The sequence below is a fragment of the Calliphora vicina genome, chromosome 5 (assembly GCF_958450345.1).
Source record: "Calliphora vicina chromosome 5, idCalVici1.1, whole genome shotgun sequence".
NCBI classification, from domain to species: Eukaryota; Metazoa; Arthropoda; class Insecta; order Diptera; family Calliphoridae; genus Calliphora; species Calliphora vicina.
Window position 1 is genome coordinate 102,560,637 of NC_088784.1, and position 25,993 is coordinate 102,586,629.

General features: G+C 33.4%; 2 protein-coding genes across 2 annotated transcripts; one reads left to right on the plus strand and one right to left on the minus strand.

Moving 5' to 3' along the window:
* Positions 1-572: 572 nt before the first annotated feature.
* On the minus strand, positions 573-24,124 carry LOC135961069 (F-box/LRR-repeat protein 20). Its single transcript, XM_065512538.1, has 9 exons — positions 23,306-24,124; positions 18,080-18,196; positions 17,932-18,015; positions 17,767-17,861; positions 17,531-17,708; positions 4,407-4,595; positions 4,040-4,333; positions 3,760-3,972; positions 573-1,332 (listed from the first exon to the last, which is right to left on the minus strand). The coding sequence occupies exons 1-9, from the start codon at positions 24,107-24,109 to the stop codon at positions 1,225-1,227; spliced, it is 2,082 nt and encodes a 693-aa protein (XP_065368610.1). The 5' UTR covers positions 24,110-24,124; the 3' UTR covers positions 573-1,224.
* LOC135961624 (uncharacterized) lies at positions 6,505-8,888 on the plus strand. The gene is made up of 2 exons (XM_065513151.1): positions 6,505-8,652; positions 8,717-8,888. Exon 1 carries the CDS (start codon positions 6,992-6,994, stop codon positions 8,510-8,512), a length of 1,521 nt encoding a protein of 506 aa, XP_065369223.1. The 5' UTR covers positions 6,505-6,991; the 3' UTR covers positions 8,513-8,652; positions 8,717-8,888.
* Positions 24,125-25,993: the final 1,869 nt, after the last annotated feature.

The window sequence follows — 25,993 nt, forward strand, 5'->3', positions numbered from 1 at the left end:
AGTATTTTTGTTGTTACGTTATTTTGCATTTTAGGTGAAGATATAAAGAAATATATCAAGAACTTTTTTTCTAAAAGAACTATACTGCAGATAGCTCTTATTAGACATTAAATTCTTGATATTTCAAATAAAAATTTGAAATATTATTTTCTGAAACCACTAAGTGTAAAGTGAAACTATTAAAATAGTCACAAGAACCATATGAAATTCTTTTAAAAATCATAGCTAATCCTTTAAAAATATTATTTATTATTTTATAAAATTATGTATTATTTTAACTAAAAACACAATTTAATTCGTTGTTAGGGTTAGGAAAAACAACTACAAATAACTAAATTATTAAACAAATAAAGTAGTAATACGTACATACATATTATTATTTTAGTTAAAGAAAATTCATTTTCCATAATCAGTTCCTTTAAAATTGAAATCAAGCAAAAAGGTTTGCTAAACTAAAAAAAATGATAAAATAATGGTTAGAAAATTAAAAACCTTTTGAAAATTTATATACTAATTAATATTAATATAATAAAACATACGTTTACAAGTCGTGGTTAATTGAATAATATAAATTTGTTTTTTGTTTTTCTTTTTATAAATAATGAAATGATTTTGTTTATTTAGTTTTCGGTTTATAAATTGTTTTTATAATTAAATTTAAATTGCTAAAATAATAATAATAAAAAAAAACTAAAATTAAAATGTTAAACATTTTCGTATCGTTAATAAAATAAAGTAAAACATACAATAAAATAAATTAAACTAAAAGGGAGAGTTTGTTTCTTTCTGGTTGCAACAAAATTTAAATTTGTTTGATTTTGATTTTCACTATTTCTTTTGAGTTTTTTTCTTTTGAGTCAAAATTAAATTTAGAAGAATTTTTTAAAGGTTCGTATAAGTAAATATATCATCTATTTTGGGGTTGTTGTGGTTGTTGTTATTCATATAAGTGTTATTGTTGTAAGTGTAGTTTGATTTTTAACAAAAAAAAACAATAAAATTATGAAATGAAAATTATAATTGTGGTGATGGTGAAAGTGAAGATGAAAGAGATAGAAATTAAACTCAAATTGTAAATTTATAGATTGCCGTAAAAACATAAAGTAACATTAGCGATGCGATGACAATCGTCAAGATAATCAGTATAATGCTCGCGAATATATGCAAACATCAGTCAGTGGGGCCTTTGCACAGTAATTTCCGGGCAAAGCCAATGGCCGAATCTCACAAAATCTCACAACATCGACAATAACGTGGTCGTTGTCCAGTGGTAACTGGAGGCGGTGTAACTGGGGCAAAGTACGCATGAACTTTTATATTTGGTAAATGTTGCTGGTAGAATTTGAAAAGAGACAAATAAAAAATACAATCAAAATTAAAATAAATTTATGCAAAACTATTCTCTGGAGGTATTTTTTAAAGAAAACAATAAAATCTTCTCCAAGGAATGGAATAAAAAGTAAAGTTTCTCTAAGAAAATACATAGTGATGTTTCGATAACAAGCTAATTTTCTATTGGTGTATGACTTAAAAATGAGGGATTTTTTCAAATTTTTAGCTTTAATTTTGAAACATTTGTACAATATAAACTTATTTAAAGTATTGGCCATTGTTAGCTATGACCTTTTCCCATCTTTGTGGTAACATATGGATTCCGAGCCAAAAGAACTGCTTATCTTTTGAGGCCAAGAACGAATCAAGCCAATATGGGATACTCTGTTCAAAAGTGAAGCGTATCCCAGAGAGAGCGTTCTGCATCAATCGAAACAAATATTAGTAGGACAGGGCAAGGTCTGGTCTATAAAGCGGGTGAAGCAAAACTTCTCAACAACTTCATTCTAAATACTTTTAAACAGGTATTACAACATGTGTACTATCGTTGATGTCATGATGGAATATGGCGGTTTCATGTCTGGCCGCATATTCTGGGCGTTTTTAGGCCAATGATCGCTTCAGTTGTGATCGTTACATGTTCCCTGTGATGGTCCACCCAGATTTCAGTAGCTCATAATAGATAGGACCCTTTTGCTCCCACAAAACACAGAGAATTTTCTTCACGCCAAGGATATTTGGCTTTGGTATCGATTCGGCTTCATCTCTTACGCATCTGGTTATCATAATGGATTAATTTTTCATCGCAAGAAATAATTCGGTGCAAAAATAACTTGCTTTTATTACAATCAAGCAAAATTTCAGACACACAAAATCGTCTATCAAAGACTCTCGGCTTCAATTCGTATGGCACCCAATTTCTATGCCTTTGGATGAATCCTGCTGCTTGCAAACGTTTTGAAATTGCTGCTTGAGTAGCTCCCAATGATTTGTCAGGCTCTTGTTGGGTTTTACAACAATCTTGATGGAGTAATGCTTTCAATTCTTGATCTTCAAACTTTTTTGGCTGGTATGGGCGATCTTTGTTTTATTCTTTGCATATTCTGGGTGTTTTTCGGCAAATGCTCGCTTCAAACGAATCAGTTGCGTTCGGTATAGGTTCCCAGTGATGGTCTAGCCAAATTTCAGCAGCTCATAATAGATAGGACCCTTTTGCTCCCACCAAATACAGAGCATTACCTTAGCACCATGGATATTTGGCTTTGGTATCAAGTCGGCTGGTTGGCCGTGCTTCATATACGATCTCTTACGCTTCGGGTTATCATAATGGATCCAATCTTCATCGCAAGTAATGAATTGCGAAAAAAAATGATTTTCTTTCACAGCGTTCATGCAGTATTTCAGACATGCATAATCGTCTTTCAAGGTCTCTCGGCTTCAATTCGTATGGTACCCAATTTCTCTGCTTTTGGATGAATCCTGCTGCTCGCAAATATTTTGAAATTGCTGCTTGGGTAGCTCCTAATAATTATGCAAGCTCTTGTTGAGTTTAACAACAATTTTCATGGAGTAATGCCTGGGCGATCTTTGTCTTATTCTGGGAGTTTTTCGGCCAATGCTAGCTTCAAACGTATCAGTTGTGTTCAGTACAAGTTTCCTATGATGGTTTAGTCAAATTTCAGCAGCTCATAATAGATAGGAACCTTTTGCTCCCACCAAACACAGAGCATTACTTTAGCCCCATGGATATTTTACTTTGGTGTCGATTTGGCTGGTTTGCCGGGCTTCACATACGATCTCTTAAGCTTCGGGTTATCATAATGGATCCATTCTTCATCGCAAGTAGTGATTTGCTGCAAAAATGATTTTCTTTCACAGCGTTCATGCAGTATTTCAGACATGCAAAATTATCATTCAAGGTCTCTCGGCTTCCATTCGTATGATACATTTCCCAGCTTTTGGATGAATCCTGCTGCATGCAAACTTTATAAAATTGATGTTTAAGTGGCTTCCAATGATTTTGCAAAGCTCTTGTTGAGTTTGAAAACAATCTTCATGAAGTAATGCCTCCAATTCTTGGTCTTCAAACTTTTTTGGCTGGCCTGGGCGATATTTGTCTTCCGTGTCAAAATCACCACTTCTGAACCGCTAAAACCATCTATCGCACGTTGAAACTGATAGAACACATTCACCATAAACTTTGGTGAGCAATCAGCGACTCTTTTTTCAAATTAAATAAGTAAAGCAAAACTTCCCGCATATGACAGTTCGTTAATACAAAATTCGACATTTCCAAAGCAAAAAAAAAAATTGTTGTTTACACTATAATGCTCAATAACTAAGTGAGAATAAATGAAAGATACACATTTTTAAGTCATACATCCAATAGCTTAAAGTTTTAGTAACAAAAAATCTCTGGAAATTTACCTTTAGTTTGCGTATTGCTGCTCTTGTTATCAATTGGCAGTCAAATAGCTCAATTCTTTGTAAATTATGACAAGATACTAAATGCTCTAATGTACGATCAGTGATTAAAGGACAATTATCCAATTCGAGGACGGATAAACTTTCGGCGGCACAACTACCAGCGGCTAGTTGGCGTATACCATCATCCGTTATCAGTTCACAGTGCGATAAAAACTGAAAGCAAAAAGAACAAGATTTTCAATATTATAAAATAGCAAAAGGAAATTTATTTTTTTGTTACCAATTTTTCTAAACTTGGACAGCCAGTGGCCAAGTGGGCTAATGTTAAATCAGTTATTTGATTGCACTCCTCCAAGTCCATGCGCTCCAGGTATTTACAATTTTTACCCAGGGCCTGGAAACCCAAATCGGTAAAATTACGGCAACCTGATACTTCTAAAGTATTTAAATAGGGATTATTTTGCGAGAGTGCCATCAATGAGAGATCGGTCAGTTCGGCACATTTGGATACACACAGTTTTTGTAAATTGTGACAATTACTTGCGATTTGTCTAATCGATGAATCGGTTACAGACTGTTAAATAAACAATAAATAATTAAATAATTAAAATTGATAAAAATGTATTTGTATAAAATAGAAAACCTACCTCACAGCTGTGTAAATTGAGCACCATTAAATTTGGACAATATTTAGCCAAACATGAGATGGCATTGTCGTTCACCTGCTTACAACCTTTGCTGCAGAATTTTCGCAAATAAACACAACCACGTGCTAAAGCTTCAACACCATTTTCTGTTATTAAATGACACCATGATATATTGATTTCTAATAGATTCTGTAACAAGACATTAAATAAACAAACAAGTAAGTAATTAAACATTTAATATCATTTTATAAAGGGGCGTTTAAATGATAAACAAAACAACTAACTACATTTATATACATTAAAAATCAATAATTATATTAAAAAATAACAATTGTAACTTTAAGTCAGATGATGTGAGGTCTTTTAAATAATGTTACGAAATTCTATTTGAATTCAAATATAACGGTTTCTCACAGCTGGTTTTAAGTTGCATGATGTTTCTCAACATTTCTATTTCTGGAGACTTATTATTGTTGACAATGTTGTTTACCAGCCGCTTAACCTTCGCTTTACCAATACCCAGCCGGGTGACCACTTCGTTTTTATTGGTTCAATATTTTTTTCATTTTGTTTCGATTTAAATGAAATTTATAATCACTGAACAAATTTTAGAGTTCTATAGAATTTAATAGAAACATTTTAAACTTTGTATAAGGTTTTTTCGATTTTTTTAAATTTCGTTCGTCGCATATATTTATAGAAGTGCTGTACCAACCGGGTGGGTATTGTACATAAAAAATCCTTTGTTAAAGCGAAGGTTAACAGTAGTTAACATAACTGTTAACATTATTAACATAGCTGCGGATATTGTTAACATTGCAGGGGCAGAATCAAAATCTTTTGGAAATAAATCTGGCATTTCTAAACGGCTGGTCCGATCGCGATAAAATTTGACGCGGGCGTTGCCAAGGAGTATTCGAGTTTAAGTTATTAAAATAGGCCCTACAAATGCTCTAGGGGCGGTGTTATGGGGGCTCCAAGTAGGGTACCTTTGACATGTAAAATTTGTTAACCACGTGCCAATTTTTTGGAAAGCGCTCGGCTAGGTCTTGAAAAACTATGCTAGCGTGTGCTATTTATCTCCTATAATTTCCAAGTTATAGGAATTTCAAAATTGAAATTTTAAAATTTTGCATTCCTTGGTCAGCTTTTTTAAAAATATAGGTCGTACTTTTGGACCGAATGGACTTAATTTTTTTTGTTAGTTAGACAACTAAATTACCAATAATATACAAAAGATTTCAGAGCAATATCTATTATGGATCTAAAAATAAACGATTTTCAATTAAAAAATTAAAAAAATTGTAGATTTTTGCTGTTTTTTGGGCGACTTAAAAAAAACTTTTTTGAAGAACATATAACAATTTTATGTTTTTCTGTAATGTATCTTTACGGAAAACGTTTTGGTATAAAAACATGTCCTATTTTTCAAATATGTCGCCCCTATCCCCTTCGGAATTTGATCTATTTTTATCAAAATTTCAATTTTGTGCCACATGTTCTAAAATCACAAAGCTGGGATCAGAAAACGGAAAGTAGCTTTGGAAACCTTGATGTGTTGCCTATTTATCCCCAAAGTATTGTTACGTTTTAACCTTTTCAAAACGCTAGTTTATTTCCTTTAAATAAACCGGATACTTTTGATTGCAAATAAAAAATGGTAACAACTCTTTATTTATTCAAATGTACAACAACAACAGAATTAAATAGTCACTCAATGTTTTTTATACACGTTTATAAATTCGCAGAAATACAGACACAATTTATAATGTACACGAATTTACTTGAAAAACACAACACACTTTAAGGCACTCAGTTGATGTTTATTCGAAAAGCGTCTCTGATAAATTCACTCACGACTGCAACCTCTGCCACTAACAGCGTTGCCAACATACGATCAATGGTCAACTGAAAGCTTTTATTTAATAATGAACACAGTTATGTTACAGTTTGCTATTACAGCACTGTTATTTGAAAGCATTATCCTACTTTTAAATCAGCCCTTAAAATCGTTATATTTGAATTCAAGTACAATTACGTAACAGTATTTTCTTCGTGTGGAGTTCTCAGTCTCCCATCGGACGCGTCCCAGGTGGCGGATAGGGGGAGCAACTGCCTAGTCTAGTGATACTGTTTTGACAACAGGTCACTAGCCTTGACAAATGCTCAAGCGATGTCAATATCTTAAGATGCATTTTTAACAAATGGTCTGAACTTCTTGACATAGCTAGGTCGGTAAACGGAAATGTGTCAGCCGGCTATCATAATACTGTGATGCATTTTATAACAAATGGTCACAGTAGGATGTAATTGGTGTTAGGATACTGTTATTACTGGTGATACATTTTTGACAAATGGTTACCTAGTGCTAACACATTCTCTCTCTCTTCTAGTGTTACTACCCGCGGACCAAAACTGTTCTTTCTCTCTCTACTCTTTCTTTCCCCCCCACTTGTAAGGTCAAGGTGATGGTAGCAGTGCCGAAGACCTGAATGGCTAGTAAGTGGTTAAAGATAACTAGTCGCTAACAGCTCCCCTCCGACGCCAGGGCACGGGTCGGTTGTAATACAGTTTTCGCCTAATCCATGTACGCCGTCCCTGCATGGAGTGTCCATCCCCTTACGCGCTCACTCGTGGGAACAAAAATGAATAACACAATACAAAACAATAACAATAACAAAAAACAAACAGCAAAAGGCCAGCAGGGGAAACCTATGCTGGCTGATTGCAAACAGTCGACTGTCCAACCTTCTGGTGACAGTTTGACTAAAAGCAGCGAGGTAGCCTTGGACTTTAAGCCAAGCACCTCAAAAGCTGCATTAGCCCTCGCTGGTAATATACCAGCAACAGCCCCTGCATTGGACACTGTCGAGAAGACAGTTGTCCCTGCGAAAATGCTACAGGTTGGATCGTCGAACCAGAAGTCGGGTCCAACCACCGTAGCCCCACCCGCCACTACGGCAGAACCGAACGCCCCCATTCGCAAAGAACCATCCAGGAGGGCTTTCGTGCAAAGGCGTGCCGCCATGCGCATTATCGACCGGCTTGGATCCAAGTCGGCCGATGCGCTTAACATCGACGAATTGTCGAAACTAAGTTGGGCTAAGGCTCAACTGGCTGAGCTGGACAGCTCAAACACTCCTCCAAGCGCAGATGCAGCGAACCAAGGCGCATCTGCTGGGCCCAAACGGCAACGCTCAGAGGAGGAGCTGCTCCAACAGCAAAACACACAGCCGAAGACTAAACGTCCGAAGCAAGAGGCTCGTGTGATAAGAAGGCCTTACAGTGAAGTTGCTCGCAATCCACTTGTAAGGGCTATTATCGACAGGAGTGTTGATGACGGAGCTATCTCCCAGGAGAAATGGCTGAAAATCCGTCAGGGTATGCTGGGGGTATACTGGAAGATTCTCAAGGAGAATCCCGGTCCATCCCCGCAAAACGACGATGCTGGCTGGTATCAAGGCCATGTAAAACTGCTAGCGTGTACCAATGACCGCTCAGCTCTACTGCTAAAATTAGCAATTGCGTCCCTAGGGGAATTGTGGCCTGGCGCGAAACTGGACGTGATCCCGGTAAACGAGATACCTCGTAGACCGAGATCAGTCACAGTTATTCCGGCGGAGCCACATGAACCTGAGGAGATTCTGGCATACATTCAGAGCGGTAATCCCGATCTACCAACCCATAACTGGAAGGTGGTTAAGGTTTCCGCTCCTGAAGGTGCGCATAGAAAGGTGGTCGTAGTCCTTAACAAGGAATCCTTGGCGCCACTACGTGAGAGGCAAAGCAAGATTTACTATGGTTTCGATAGTATCAAGCTGCGCATCTACCGTGGTGACGACAAGCTCGACCCCGAAACTTCTGGTGTTAAACTGGAAGCTCCGCAGGATATGGACTGCAAAATTAAACTGGACGACCCCGCAAGCTCTGAGGACAAAATGGAGACCCAATCACACTCCAGTATGGTTGGGGACCTATTCTGCGCTCTGGGTGATGTGGAGGATGAAGATGTTCTTCTGGAATCAGACCCAGAAGACATCGACGTTACGGTCATATATGATCCAGACCATGGTGAAGGCGATCCAAGTGAACCTTCACCACTCTAAGGCAGCTTCGGCTGCCCTGCTCCTCCACATTGCTAAATATGGGGAGGACATTGCGTTGGTCCAGGAGCCGTGGATACACAATGGCGAAATTCGTGGACTCAACGCCAAAAAGTACAAACTTTTGTACATAAGACGCACAGGTAAAATAAGATCTTGCATTTTGGTTAAGAACCATCTTAATATCTTCATTCTTCCTGATTACAGCGATGAAGATACAGTAGCTGCTGCTTGGGAGACAGGTGCAGGTAAGGTGTGGCTGCTCTCGAGCTATATGGCGCACGACCAGGTTGAACCACCACCGAATAACCTGGTATCTAATATGATGCGTGCCGCAAATAGGGCCAGAACTCCTGTAATTATCGGAGCTGATGCAAATGCTCACCACACAATCTGGGGTAGCTCAGATAAAAACGAACGAGGTGAGTACATTTTAGACTTCATATTAGACTTTAATCTGGTAGTTGTCAATCGAGGTTCAGAACCTACTTTTGTGGTAGCAAATAGGCAAGAAGTTCTGGACATTACGCTTGTCAGTGCAAGCCACTCGCAACTCATAAGGAATTGGAAGGTTTCAGATGATTGCTCTCTGTCTGATCACAGGTATCTGACATTCTTAATAGAATTGGAAGTTGAGAAGGAAAAGCCTTTTCTAAATAGGAGGAAAACCAATTGGGATGATCACAGGCGGATCCTTGATGGTTTACTTCCCTCACCCCCTCTCATAGGTGACACTAGGGACATTGAAAGCGCTGTGGAAAAGCTCACACTTTCTCTCAGTGAGGCCACAAGACGTACATGCACTCCCTCTGCTCGCAGAGGAAAGGTAAGACCTCCATGGTGGTCTTTAGACATAGCGAACACTAGGCGTAATTGTCGTAAACTATTCAACGAGGCGAAAAGATCAGGCAACTGGTCAATGTATAAGTCTATGTTGAACAAATTTAAGAATATGGTCAGGAGCGCGAAACGTAAGTCCTGGAGGAATTTCTGCAGCGGCGTCGAAAGTTCCTCTGAGACAAATCGTCTGCGCAAGATCTTATCGAAAACACCAACTGTTCAAGGTTATATTCAGAAACAGGATGGTAGGTGGACTACTGATGGACGTGAGACACTAGAAGTACTCATGGACACTCATTTTCCGGGGAACTTGCCTCCGGATATTGCTAGTGCATCCCAACCGAACAATCGGACAACTTCGTCAATTATACTTGACGAACATTTGATAAAATGGGCCATACGGAGTTTTGACTCTTACAAGTCTCCGGGCCCAGATGGTATAATACCCGCTGATCTACAGAATAATATAGATCTAGTCACTCCTTGGCTGATAACTATCTATCATGCCTGTCTTGCATGGTCCTACATACCAAAACGGTGGACCGAATGCACTGTGACATTCATTCCGAAAGGGGGGAAAGCGTCACACACCAAAGCAAAAGATTTCAGACCGATAAGTCTATCATCATTCTTGCTGAAAACCCTTGAAAGAATCATCGACATCCACATACGAGTGTCTTTGAAACAAGGATCAGTATCTCCCTCTCAACACGCCTACATGAAAGGCAAATCCGTTGAGACAGCACTTCACTCCTTAGTGGGATATATTGAGAAATCCCTTGAATTTGGTAATTTCTCGTTAGTGGCCTTTCTGGATATAGAAGGAGCCTTCAATAACGTAGAATCTGCAACTATCGTTTCAGCTCTACAGGATCTTGGTTTAGACCAATCAACTGTAAGGTTCATCACAAACCTTCTACGATACAGGATCATTCGCTCCGAAAAGGGAACGGCAGTGATCACGAGAATGGCCACTAGGGGTACACCTCAGGGAGGTGTCTTATCGCCACTTCTGTGGAATTTGGCCATAAATTGTCTGCTCAGGAAATTGGATCTCTTAGGCTATAAAACTGTCGCCTACGCGGATGACGTCGCGGTGGCAGTCTCTGGGATCCACTTGGACACGATATCACAACGCCTGGAACATGCACTCAGTATACTGAGTCGGTGGAGTACGGACAGTGGATTGAGTGTAAACCCAGGCAAAACTGAACTTGTACTGTTCACAAGGAGGTACAAGATTCCTCATTTCTCGCTTCCCCGATTAAATGGTGTTGAACTAACACTATCGGACAGTGCGAAATACTTAGGAGTTATTCTGGATAGTAAACTATCCTGGAAACCCAATACCCTTTTAAGGACGTCAAAAGCCTTGACGGCTATGTATGTCTGTAAGAGGGCGATAGGTACGCAATGGGGTATTAGACCCCAGTTTGTCAACTGGCTATGTGATGCGGTCATTAAGCCGACACTATTTTATGGAGTTTCTGTCTGGTGGAAGGCACTAGACAGTGGCTCGACGTGTATGCTATTCGAGAGAGTGTTAAGGAGAATGGCAATCCTGATAACAGGAGCTTTAAGAACGACCGCAACAAAGTCGCTCTTTACTATATTGAACTGGATCCCTGTGGATCTTATGGCAAGAAAAATGGCATTTACTTCTGCCTTTAGGCTAAACGCGATTGGTGCGTGGAAACACGCTCCATATGGTCACGCCAGCATAATAGGTAGTATTCAGACTCTTCCGGAGAATATCGATTACTGCATTTCTAGGCCCTTCTTAGCGAGGAATTTCGATTTCTCAATTCCGTGTGGTACGGAAGCAATGAACGGGCCCTTACATGACACAATGGGTCTCTCAGTCTATACGGACGGTTCTGTGAAGGGAGATCGAGTTGGCGTAGGTGTCTACATTCGGGAACTTGATATTAGGTTATCTTTCAGACTTCCGAATGAATGTAGCATTATTCAGGCTGAATTATCGGCCATCAAAAGGGCGGCTAACTGGCTTAGTTATAACAAGATATCTGACAGGGATATTTGTATATATACTGACAGTCAGGCAGCTATAAAATCCCTGACAGGTGTATACACAACATCTAACTTAGTCCAGGAATGCCGGGCATCCTTAAACAGGATGGCGAGACATTCAATAGTCGTACTCAAGTGGGTACGGGGACACGGGGATATTACTATTACGGGCAACTGTGTTGCCGATGATCTGGCGAGAAAAGGCGCCATGTTACCTGACGGAGACATAGATTTCCTATGTGGGATTCCGTTATCCAAATGCAAGCTACAAATTAGTAACTTCTACTATGAGCTCGCTCAGGCAAGATGGGACTGTGAACCCACATGCACTATGACCAGGACGATATGGCCCCGACTAAATCGGGGACGGACAATTCATCTTCTTGGCTTTACACGCTCACAATTGAGTGGTGTAGTGGCGGTCATAACTGGACACTGCACCTTTGGTAACCACGCTAGGAGACTTGGTTTGCCGTACCACGACTTCTGCAGAAGTTGTCAAAATGAGGAGGAGGATGAAACTATTTTTCATCTTCTTTGTCATTGTCCGGCATTAGGAGATCTACGCCTAAGGTTTCTGGGGCATCGTTCCCTTGATAGTCTCTCTGAGCTCTCGAATATGAGGCTTGAGGGCATTAGTGCCTTTATAGGTAGAAGTAATTGGTTGAAAAGACCAGACACGGGGATCACTTTAGAGTGACCCAATGATCGCCGACTCATTGGCACGTAAATTCTCCAAGATCTCCTTCCTCCTCCCTCTCTTTTTCTTCTTACATCTCCTCCTTAACTTCTTCAATCTTCTTCTTCTCCCTTTTCACTTATATCTGTCCCTCTTTCTTCTTCTTTCTTCTACTTTCAGGTAACACAAAAGGACCATTGATGGACCCATGTGAGCTGCTCTTTCTATCTTCCTTATTTCGTGGCTGCCTGGAAAACCTAACCTAACCTAACCTAACAGTATTTTCCCAACCCCGAAGGAAATGTGGACCCTATGGGTAAAATTGTAAAAAATAAAATTTTTGGTATTTTCGCTCCAATATTTAGGAATTGCGCAATTCCCTTTGACCTTTTTTTTATTTAGATTGACAAATTTAAAAAAAACGTTGAAAATTTCTGTTAATAAATAAAGATATATTACATATTTATTGAGTTTCTAAAACTAAAATTTGTTTATTGCGAATATTAGGAACAATTTGATGCACATTTATTCCCAACTATTTTTTTGTCAATATCTCAATTAGACTCAAACTCCGTCCTTGAAAAATTTGCACTTTGTAGGGACCATTTTTATAAATAAAACTCGAATACTCCTTGGCTACGGCCATGTCAAATTTTATACCGATCGGACCAGCTATTTAGAAATGCCAGATTTATTTCCAAAACATAAAAATAACATTTGAGTTGATCATTGTAGAAATAGAACATTCAAGAACCATCGATAGATGGTGCTGGAAAGATCTGTACAGCATCTGCTTTGCAGCAGGTGATCTATTGTTCATGTGATTTGACACCTCTCGATTATGTCATGTGGGACCACGTCACTGGTTTATGCAATTCTACAGCAAAATCTTTGATTCGGATAGATCTCAAGAAATGATTTTGAATACCCTTCTCTATTTGTTTAAAGCTTGAATTAAACTTAAATTGTGAACAACTATTAATTTCTCATTTCTTAATGTAAATTCATAAAAAAAAACTCTTTATTGCGAATTAATTAAAAAATATGAAGGTTTTAGTATTCATTTGACACTTGCTTCCTTTTGAAATCTTATCTCTCTCTAACCAAAAAAAAAATATGAAACAACTTAAGGCTCTTGTTAAAGACAAAACAAAAACAACTAAATTTACATTTCATTGATAAAAAAATATGTGAGGTATTTAAAAAAGAAGGAAAGAAAAATATTAAAGCTTAAAGCGAAAAAATACAACATGTAAGTGCATTTCCGAGAAAAATGCCTTCAACAGCTGAGCTCTTTAGTGAAACGGAAACCTTCTTGTGTTGACTGTTTTAAGGACAAAGTTATCGGACGACAACAACAACACCAAAAACAACAATGTCACATTAGATAGACGAAAATATTTGTGCGGTATAGTAACAGGACAACAGCTAAATACATACAGCTACATATGTACACAAAAAGGATGACATTAAAACACACACATACACTAAGTACTTGTACATAAAATTGACAAAAAAAATTGTACAAAGTGGGCCAATGCAAAAAGTCCAACAACAACAATATATAAACATTAAAAACACATTCATACATACGCATTAGTATGTGTAAATTAAGAGACAATATTGAGTTGGAAACTAAATGCAAAAGTTTTTGCATACAACAAAAATAAACAGTAAACTGTAAATAAAAGCTCTCTGTTTATATTGCAAAACAACATGTTATAAAAATAGACATTAACCCTAAGAGAGCGAGGGACATTTTGGTATATAATGAAAGAAAAAGCAATTAGCAGTTAAAAATTTTAAGAATATTTGTATTTAACCCTTTCGTTACGTATGGAACACATATGAATAACAATTTTTTAAACGCTCCTAAAAGTTGAAATTGTTACTTTTCCCTATTTAATTTTCTCAAGGATTATTTTTGTAATTTAACGGTATTTGGTAAGATATCATTGTAAAATGCGAGCTCATTTTTCCACACTCTTCGCAGTAAATCAAACTGAATTTAGGCTATAATGAGTCGAATATTTGCTTTCAAGTGTTTGATCGTTTCTGGTTTATCTGCATAGACCTAGGACTTTACATATCGCTAGAGATAATAATCTAACGGCGTCAAATCACATGAACGAGGTGGACGTGAACACATACATTTCTTGAAATTATTCGTTCGCCAAAAGTTTTTCTCCGGAAACAGATTGTATCGCGCGCGGTGTGACATTTGGTATCATCCTGCTGAAACCACATATTTGCCTTCCACAATAATAGTATACCGCTAACCGTTGACTGTAACGTTCTGAACATCGTTATTTGTGGAGATATATGGATCAATGATTCCACCGGCATAAAAAGCACACCAAACAGTGAATTTTTCTGGATGTAATGATCGCTCCAAATGCTGCAATTCTATTTCAAATTAAATTGTGGGTGAATAGCGATGTTTCATTCGGTCCATTCACCAATTGTACGGCCCGAACGATGATTGTCCGGCTTTAATTCCTGTACGAGTTCAATCTGGTAAGCAAGCCGACCAAGATCCTTGATACAATCTTAATTGTTGAGCATGATGACGAATTGACACATTTGGATCATCATCAACACACCATCAATCAAATGTTATATGCGCACTGCTCTGTACGGCGTCTTTCGGGATTTCATAGCTCCTTGTCTTTTGAGGATATATTCGTGCTGTCTTCATTCCGAAAGCGAAATAGAGCTCGACGAAGGACTTTAGATTCAATCTATCTATTGAAAATGATTGAATACTATAAGCCCCATTTTACCAATCTCTGGTTATTTTTTATCGTGACGATAAACTGACAGTTCTCATACAAAAAAAAAAATGTTAATTGGAGGTTTATCGTTACGAAAAACGATAACCAGATATTGAGAAAATGGGGGTAAGACTATATCTTTGATTCAATCAACTGATCAAATCTCTATCTTTAGGTGAGTATATCATCTTCTCAATCATCGATAGGATGTTCGAAAACATAACTTAAGGTGAGGTTATTAGAAAGGCTGGATCTGCACAAAATATCCTACGGGTCACAGTTCATTTGACCCATAGGATATTTTGTCAACCCCTAAACTTCATCATAACAGGATCATAATTCGTACGAAGTCAATTATCCAACAAAGCACCTGCTGTGAGGTCTCTTCGTGCAAAATCTTCACTATTTTTACCCAACATTACCTAAATTAAAATGGTGGAATCTAAGACTACAATGTCCGGTAATTATTATCCGAGCGAAAATACTTTCCGAGCGATAGCAATTATTGAGATATACGATTCGACAGAGTATCGTTGGGCCTGTCTGAGCCCAAATAAGTTAAACCAATGTTAGACAAATTCCGCTTTAACCCAAGAACGAATTCTTTCCGTAGCGTATGCCTTCGGGATACCAATGGAAGGTTTGGGTCTTATGAAAGTGATAAATATGACTAATTCTCGCATTCGAGCGGATATTTGTTCGAACGTGCGAGTTTTTTAAATTCCCTTATTTGATACTGAATAAATTCAGCGAGTTCGTTTCCATGACAGTTGGATCTTCGCTACGGAACGTCTCGAGTCTTTGTGGGGCAATGATTTTCAATTCAGTGACAGCTGTATCAACCGGAAGTTATTTCACCGGGGAACTCGCAGCATTCAAAATTTATTTCTTTTAAGAAAGCGAAAATTTCGGCATTATCGTATATGTGTCTATAGAGAAAATTTGCTGGCATGAGTCTATTTATGATAAATATCCAAACCAAACTAACCTCAAAACAAACGAGAACTGTCAAATCTGCTGTCACAGAAAGCAGTGCTGCCAGTTTAAAATGGCCAATATGCCAAAAGAAAATTATAACTGCCAGTTCATATCTGCAATACAATTTTGGAAACTGACAACACAACTTTAGAGACAAATGACTTCAAGCTAGATTATCTCGCTTATATAAGGTAACCAATTGACTTCTCTTTGCTTTACAAAGAGCACATTCATATCAAATGATACAAAAATATATGCACCCTTATCGTGGTTGGCGTAAACGTCATATGCCTATGACAGTTTCGTACTAGATTAAAGAAACAGTTTGCATTTTATATTTAATCTAGTACGAAACGGAGGTTGATTAATTGGAGTCAGACAAGTAACTAGACATTAGAGAAAATTACTAAAATATATACATTGACTTCTTTGGTAGTTTTCTAAAGTGCAGCCTTAGATGAGCCAGATTTATTCCTTGGATTTACTAAAGTGGCTACACTCTAGACTACTTAGAGCCACTAAAGTGACAGCTGACTTCAGGCTAGATTATCTGGGATATATAAAGTAACCAATTGACTTCTCTTTGTATTAACATGTTTATATCAATTGGAGTCAGCCAAGTTTCTAGACATTCGTGAAAATTACTAAAATGTATACATTGAATTCTTTGGTAGTTTTCAAAAGTACAGCCTTGGATGGGCCAGATTTACTCCTAAATCTATTGCCTCTGGATTTATTAGGAAAGCAGATGGCGATGAACCTGACAATTCTTCTACACTATATGTACTATGCAATTAAGGTCAAACATCAGTCCTCATTGTAAGAATGGATATGGGTCATTCATACTCTGTAGTGAGACCATCCTAGTAGAAGAAATGACTTTATTAGGAAAGGTGTTTTTCAGGCAGCCGTAATTTGTAGATTAGTATCACATTACTAGGTAATGCATCATAATAAAGTTTATTAAAGTTAGATTTAAAGATATTTAAAGGCAAAACCAGACAATTTAAAATGTTTACGAGCTTAAATATAGTTTAAGCTGTTAATTGCCTTTAGAGGGCAAAAGTACCAGCCTTATGAACATGTTCCTAAAGCCAATGCAACGTCCCTGACACTCAAACTTATAATGGATGTATGCACTTTCAAACATAAGAAAATCAAAAAAAAAACAATGAAAAACCAACCTACATGTTTGACAAACTAGGCCAGCAAATAAAAAGAGAACGAAGCAAGGATATTTTGTTGAGTTTTCTAAAGCTTTTTTTTAGATTTTCTTGCAAAAACATTAACTTTGAGTACATGGCAATGCCAGTAATGTATCATTTAATATATAGAACAGCAAACATATAAAAAGGACACAAATGAGAACAGAGAGAAACAGAGAGAGAGAGAGTGCATAAAATTGCGCTCTTTTAGGCCTCATTTTTTGGTATATTTTCTACACTTTATTTTGGTTTCGTTACGGATGTTATTGTTGTGTCAAGTTTTCTTTCAACAAGGTTTGTTTATATTGTGAAACAGTTTAAAGTGAAAAAGGATTTGAAAAAATATATATAATATATAGAATACTTTAAACTAAATGTAGATATGGTTAGTTACAATGTAAGCAGGGTAATATAATGAGAAAGTATATAAAAAAAAAATCAATGATAATTATATGGCATACAAATGACAATTTAATTTGTATTTAAATTGTTTTTTTTTTTTTGGAGAACTTACCGGACAACCATCCGAAATATATTTTAAACTATTATCGGTAATATTAGAACATGATTCTAAATTAATGGAGGCTAATTTTGAACAATGGCGACTTATCGATTCGGTCGATATATCGGTAATTTTATTACATTCAGATAAATCCAACTGTTCTATGTTGTGGCAGTGGTTGGCTAAAGTTCTGTAAAAGAAAACAAACATTAAATTGATATTATAAAAACCATAATTTAAACAAATACCGTATTGATTGATCTCCCACAGATTTGCAACCTCGTAGGGAAAGAAATTTTAAAAATCCTCCACAACGTTGGGATATATTTTCTATGACAGGACCCTTAAAATAAACAAAAATAAAATGTTTGTTATAATTTTAAATAATTTAATTTAAAATTTTCTATACTAACCTCAATATCACGTTGAAAATCAAATAAATTGACTTTCTGCCAGCAGGATCCATCTAAAGCTAAGATATTCCAATATTTGGAGACCTTTAAAACAAAATTGATCCAATAAATTGAAATGAATTTTAAAATTTTCTATAAATGTTCATACTTGTGCACATCTGCATAATGAAACCACATCCAAATATGAGAATATACGTAATAGTATTTCCTTTGGCAGTTGTTTAATAAGTTCATCATCATTATCGTTTGTATTGAGGAATGTTTGCTGCAATTAACACACATGAAAAAAAAAGAAAAACACCATAAAATTATTAAAAATATAACAAGTAAAACGAATTAAATAAATATATTGATTAAATAAGTTTTTGCATTTTACTTTTTGTTTTTTTGGTTTTTGCTTTATTCGTTTGTAATAATGTTATAATGAAAGAAAATATGTGTGAGAAATAAAAGTAAAAGTGAATTGAAATTGTTAAATAAAATTAATGACATGATATGAAATCAACGAAATAACGCAAATGAAAATGACAATAAATTTTTTTTTTGGTGGGGCGAAAAAAGAAAACTATTTCTAAAATATTCCTTAAAAATTCAATTTACCTAACGAATATTCTTCATATTCCAATATTAAGTTAAAATATTTTGAGAGAATATACTCGCCAAGTGAATTGGTGTAGCTAGTAGGCCTGGATCACCACAATTTTTAAATATTTATTAAATTATATTCCCCAAATCTGTTGTATCCCAGCAGATATGACAAAGTGTCTCGAACTAGTGACTTTACCTATCTTTGGGGTCTCCTCCAAAAGTTACAGAATTAGCTATGTTACCAGTTATTTTAATATGAACACTTATTGGCAATTGACTCTCCAATATATTGCTTCTGCTGGGTAAATTAACTACTTTCAAAATAGAAGTACAAAAAGTCTAAATTGGCTACACCCTAGACTACTTAGAGACACTAAAGTGGCAACTGACTTCACGCTAGATTACCTGGGATGTATAAAGTAACCAATTGACTTTTCTCTGCTTTACAAAGAGCATATACAAGTCAAATGAGCCAAAAATATACAAATTGGAGTCAGCCATCAGTGAAAATGACTAGCTAAAAGGGATACATTGACAGCCTAGGATGAGCCAGATTTACTCCTAAATCTATTGCCTCTGGATTTGTTAGGAAAGCAGATTGCGATGAACCTGACAATTCCTTTACGCCTTACTTTGCATGAAGGTCAAACATCTATCCTCAATGTAAGAATGGATATGGGTCATACCTGCCCTGTAGGAGAAATGACTTTATCACGAAAGGTTCCGAGGTTTTTCAGGCGGCCATAATTTGTAAATTAGTATCACATTACTAGGTAATGCATCATAATAAAGTTTAATAATGTTAGATTTAAAGATATTTAAAGTTTAAACTAAATTTAAATCCAAAACCAGACAATTTTAAGCTGTTAATTATCGGAAGATTACTCAGAAACTACTGCTTCTACAACAACAACTCTAAAATTTGGGGGTATTTTTTCCATATTTCAAAGTTATGGGGATGAGGTCCTCACCTATACTTAGTCACTTAGCAAGTATTTTCTCTATGTAGCGTATTGTTATTATTTAATTAAAATTTTATTTAATACAACTTTTGCTTATCTAATTTAATAAATTTCCAAAAAAAAAAGTCGTTTAAAAAATTTATAATGAAAATAGTTAAAACACTCGTTATTTTCAATACAAATTTTTGAAACTAATTTATTTAAAATTTTATAAAAACAAGTTGTAAGTATTGTAAATAAAACAATAATTTGAACACGTTAATAGTTTTGAAGAAGATAATTTAGAATTTTCGAAAATAATCTGGGTCGTTATTGTGTAATTCGATTTGAATGAAAACATTTTCGAATTTCCATATATAAAATATACAAATTCTACTGATTTTCTTCGAATTGCACAATAATAAGTCCCCAAATGTTTTAGAAAATAAATTATAGTCAAATGTAATTAAGTTGAAACGAAAAATTAAAATTTTTTTGCTTTGAAACCAAATAAATCTTTGAATTTTTGATTTAGAAAACAAATTATTGCAAATTTTTTCGAAATTTAACAAAAGATTAAACTAATTTCTATGTTTTCGAATAGAATCTGAATATTTTACTTAAGAATATACCTTTTTCCAATATAAATCAAAAATAGCTAAAATTTGTAAATTTTCGAAATTATGAATTAAAATAGTTTTTATATGTTTTCGAATTTTCGAACAAATGTTAAATATAAGAAAAATAAACAGAATTTCATATAAAACAATATTATTTAATTTTTTTGTTTAATTTCGAATTTTCGAACATGTGTTTTTACTAAATCAAAAATAAATTTTAATGGTGAATTACATATAAAATGCTTTTAAGGCATAAAAATCTATAAATTGAGCTATTTATCAAATGTACGAATTTTCGAACATGAATTCAAATCAAAAAAAATGAAAATTTTTTGTACATTAACCTTTTGAAATATAATTGTTAAAAAAAACTGATTTTATTGATGAAATCAATTAAATTAATAAATAATTTCAATTTGTTGGTTTAATTTCGAATTTTCGAACATGTGTTTTTATTAAATAAAAAAGAGATTTTAATTTTAATTAATAAATAATTTCAATTTGTTGGTTTAATTTCGAATTTTCGAACATGTGTTTTTATTAAATAAAAAAGAGATTTTAATGATTTATTTAAAATTTAACATGTTTTCATAACATAAAATCCATACATTGAAGCTATTTATCAATGTTCGAATTTTCGAACATGAATTCAAATCAAAAAACATGTCAATTTCCATTGAAATAATGGTTTAAAAAACTGATTTATTGATGAAATCAATAAAATTAATAATTTTAATTTGTTTAATTTCGAATTTTCGAACGTGTTTCCATTAAATAAAAAAAAGATTTTAAAGATTTATTACGTTTAAAATGTTTTCATAACATAAAATCCATAAATTGAAGCTATTTATCAATGTTCGAATTTTCGAACATGAATTCAAATCAAAAAATATGACAATTTGCGGTTCCTGAACCTTTTGAAATATTTTTAATTGTCATAAAAAACTGATTTTATTAATGAAATCAATTAAATTAATAAATAATTTAAAGTTATTTGTTTAATTTCGAATTTTCGAACATGTGTTTCCATTAAATAAAAAAGAGATTTTAATGATTTGTTACGTTTAAAATGTTTTTATAACATGAAAATCTATAAATTTAAGCTATTTATCAAATTTTCGAACATGAATTCAAATTAAAAAAAAATATGTCAATTTCCAGTACATTAACCTTTTGAAATATTTATAATGGTTTAAAAAAACTGATTTTATTGATGAAATCAAAAAAAATTAATAAATAATTTTAAATTGTTTAATTTCGAATTTTCGAACATGTGTTTTTATTAAATAAAAAAGAGATTTTAATGATTTATTACGTTTAAAATGTTTTCATAACATAAAATCCATAAATTGAAGCTATGTATCAATGTTCGAATTTTCGAACATGAATTCAAATCAAAAACTATGTCAATTTCTAGTACATTAACCTTTTGAAATATAATTGTTAAAAAAACTGATTTTATTGATGAAATCAATTAAATTAATAAATAATTTCAATTTGTTTGTTTAATTTCGAATTTTCGAACATGAGTTTTTATTAAATAAAAAAAAAGATTTTAATGATTTATTACGTTTAAAATGTTTTCATAACAAAAAATCCATAAATTGAAGCTATTTATCAATGTTCGAATTTTCGAACAAGAATTCAAATCAAAAAATATGTCAATTTCCAGTACATTAACCTTTTGAAATATTTATAATGGTTTAAAAAACAGATTTTATTGATGAAATCAATAAAATTAATAAATAATTTTAATTTGTTTAATTTCGAATTTTCGAACATGTGTTTCCATTAAATAAAAAAGAGATTTTAATGAATTATTACGTTTGAAATGTTTTCATAACATCAAATCCATAAATTGAAAATATTATCAATTTTTCGAATTTTCGAACAAGAATTCAAATCAAAAACTATGTCAATTTCTATAGAAATTGACATAGTACTATAGTACATTAACATTTTGAAATATAATTGTTAAAAAAATTGATTTTATTGATGAATTCAATTAAATTAATAAATAATTTAAATTTGTTTGTTTAATTTCGAATTTTCGAACATGTTTTTTTATTAAATAAAAAAGAGATTTTAATGATTTATTACGTTTAAAATGTTTTCATAACATAAAATCCATAAATTGAAGCTATTACCAATATTCGAATTTTCGAACATGAATTCAAATCAAAAAATATGTAAATTTCTTTTGAAATATAATTGTTAATAATTGTTCAAGCTATTTATCAAATGTTCGAATTTTCATTAAAAAACTGATTTTAATGATGCTATTATGATTTCAAATTTTCGAACATGAGTTCATATCCAAAAAAATATAACAATTTCAGGTAATTAACCTTTTGAAATATAATTGTTATAAAAACAACAGGTTAAAAATTAATAAAATTATGATTTCGAAATTTCGAACATCAATTGAAATCATAAAATTGTTATAAAAAAACTTGATTTTTTTAATGAAATTATGTTTTCGAACATGAATTCAAATAAAAAAGTTAACAATTTGTGGTAATTAACCTTTTGTAATATAATTATTATAAGAAAACTTGATTTTTTAAAAAAAAAATATGATTTCGAATTTTCGAACATGAGTTAAAATCAAAAAAATGAACAATTTTTGGTAATTAACCGTTTGAAATATAATTATTATAAAAACAATTGATTTAATTAATGAAATTTTGATTTCGAATTTTCGAACATCAATTCAAATAATAAAATATGTCAAGTTTTGGTAACATAATTGTTGTAAATGAAACCAGAATTTTATAATGAAATTATAATTTCGAATTTTCGAACATGAATTCCAATAAAAAATTTAACAATTTGTGGTAATTTATAATTTCGAATTTTCGAACATGAGTCCGAAATAGAAAAGAGAAGGAGAATTAATTTCAGAATAATTAAGTAAGTGATTTTGAATTTAAACGATGAAAAAAACTAATATTTAAATGTCTTCAAAGCATGTTCAACTTGTCATATTTGAATTAAATTAAAGTATTTACAATTTTGAGCCAACATTTTCTTCAGAATTTATAACTATTTGTCTTTCCTTTGTTCGATTAAAATGGCAATTGAAAATGATGATGATTCATTTGATTATTATAAATATAAAGCGAATTTTTGTTTTTTATATGTTGGATTGAATACTTATTTAAAAGTTTTTTAATAAAATTATGTAAGTATTTGTTAAGAAAAAAAAAAACAATTCATATTTACAGGTCCATTTTCATCAGATGAATCCACATCCATTTTGTAAGCGTGAGTTTTGTTATTGCGTTCGGCAATATTTAATATATTATTACCCGAAGTAATGATGTTTGAACTTGTACTGGGGCCAGTTGCTAAAATTAATTCAGTTTTATTTTTGGGTTTTGTATTAATGAATACGCGTTGAACCACACCCGGACCACAGCCACTACCACTACCCAATGCACTGACACCAACGCCAACACCACTACTAACATCCGATGACAAGGTCGAGGATGAGGCTAAAGCCGATGGTGAAGCCGATGTTATGGACGATGAGGACGACGAAGAGGAGGACGATGAGGCCGAAACATTCGAAGCTACCGAACTCCAAAATGATTGGGCTGTACTAACGCATCCACTAATGGCGCCACCTGCCACACCTATGCCACCGGCCACACCTCCCACACTCAACAGTTTGCGATTGTTGTTGTTGCTGAAGCTGAGATTTAAATTGAATGATCTTTTCGTGTTTGCATTGTTATTGTTCTCACGCAGCGGTAGCTGGACATCACTGTTTCTTTGGTGGCGTGGCGATCGCAAAGGAAATATCAGTTCTTGACTACCGGCTCCCTCACTACCGGTTGTGCTTAAACTGCTGTCACCCACACTAATTGCTTCGACATTGCCGGCACCAACAACATCAAGACTACCACCACCTCCTCCTCCGCCTCCCATACCACTTATGCTACCACCACCATCATTAATACCACCCGCACTAGCATCGCCAACGCCACCACTATTATCGAAATTGGAATTATTTTGTATAAACATTTAAAATCGTTACTTTTACTACGATTTTCAATACTTTTTTGTGTTCAAAAATCGTTTGTTGTATTTGAGAATTTTTCAGTTCAAAGTTGGAAATTTTTGAGTTGTAATTGTTTTTAGATTTGTTTGGTTTTCTTTTTAAATTATTAATTAAAGTTTATTTATTTTTACTAGAATTCATTTAATTATTATTTATTATTTAGAAATTATAATTAAAAAACAACGATTTGGAAATACATTAATGTAATGTACAATGCTAGAATATTTATGAAATATTTGTTAAACATATGTATGTATTATGTATTTATGGAAGTTTACAAGTAGCAAGCAACCAAAATCAATTTGTTTGAAAATTAAACAATAACTCAAAAATGGAAAATTTTATTTGAACTTTAATTTCGATATTCTAATGAATATTGGAATTTTTTGGTTAACTAAATAACCTTTTAATTTCAGTTGAAACCAATTAATAAAAATAACTCAACAACAAAATAATTAATTAATTAATAAGTATTAATGAATTTTGTTTAGAAGTGAATCCTTACTAGAACGAAAATATAACATGTAATATGTTGTAAATGAAAATGTCACAAGTTAATTGATTGTAATTATAGATAATGATGAATATTTAGGAGGAAGTAGAGCATAAGAAAACAAAAATTCAAAGGGTTTCTTAATTAAATATATACAAACGAGGGGAGTATAGACATAGATGTTATGTAGACATAAAGTTATTATAACAAAACTTAAGATTTTATTAAGAAAAAATCGTAAATACATAAACAATTTTCTGATATAGAGGTTGTATGGGGGCTAGGGTCAATTATGGGCCGATCCTCAAGTTGGTAAAATGATTTAGCATCATATAAAACAATATCATCACGATATTGATTATTATAAGACAATTGAATCGATTATTACAAAAACCAGTTAAACAACAAAAAATCCAAAATTTAGTTTTTGATCGATTACTATTTTGTAAAGGTAAATGCATTGTTTATTGCAAACAAAAATTAAATACTGCCCCCATTATAGTGAGGCAAAGCTGAGAAATCCGTGTTTAGCGAGAAAAGAAGTCAAGTGACAGGATTTGACTGGCCCTAATATATTTTTTCTTTCAAAAATACTGTAGTTCTCAATAAATATAAACAAATAAAAGATCTAAGGTTCATATAAAACTTGTTTATGTCCAATTTCATCAAGATATTGATTATTATAAGACATTTGAATCGTTTATTTCAAAAACCAGTTAAGAAACAAAAAAATACAAAATTAAGTTTTTGATCGATTACTATTTTGTAAAGGTAAATGCATACTTTATTGCAAACAATATCCCAATTATAGTGAAGCAAAGCGGAGAAATTCGTGTTTAGTGAGAAAAGAAGTCAAGTGACTGGCCCTAATATATTTTTTCTTTCAAAAATACTGTAGTTCTCAATAAATGCAAACAAATAAAATATTTGAGGTTCATATACAACTTGTTTATATCCAATTTCATCAAGATATTGATTATTATAAGACATTTGAATCGTTTATTACAAAAACCAGTTAAACAACAAAAAATTCAAAATTTAGTTTTTGATTGATTACAGTTTTGTAAAGGTAAATGCATTGTTTAATGCAATACTGCCACCCTATTATGCTGCATAGCCAAGAAATCCGTGTTTAGTGTAGAAAGAAGTCAAGTGACAGGATTTGACTGGCCCTAATATATTTTTTCTTTCAAAAATTACTGTAGTTCTCAATAAATGTAAACAAATAAAAGATTTGAGGTTCATATAAAACTTGTTTATGTCCAATTTCATCAAGATATTGATTATTATAAGACATTTGAATCGTTTATTACAAAAACCAGTTAAACAACAAAAAATCCAAAATTTAGTTTTT

Bases quoted from the DNA above. Each gene is read 5' to 3' on its own strand.
- LOC135961624 (XM_065513151.1), top strand. From the start codon at position 6,992: ATGTACGCCGTCCCTGCATGGAGTGTCCATCCCCTTACGCGCTCACTC.
- LOC135961069 (XM_065512538.1), bottom strand. From the start codon at position 24,109: ATGTTTATACAAAATAATTCCAATTTCGATAATAGTGGTGGCGTTGGC. The intron at 4,596-17,530 runs GTAAGTTCTCCA...GTCTTGTTACAG, and splicing joins ATATTTCGGATGGTTGTCCG to AATCTATTAGAAATCAATAT. The intron at 4,334-4,406 runs GTAGGTTTTCTA...TTTATTTAACAG, and splicing joins TCAATTTACACAGCTGTGAG to TCTGTAACCGATTCATCGAT.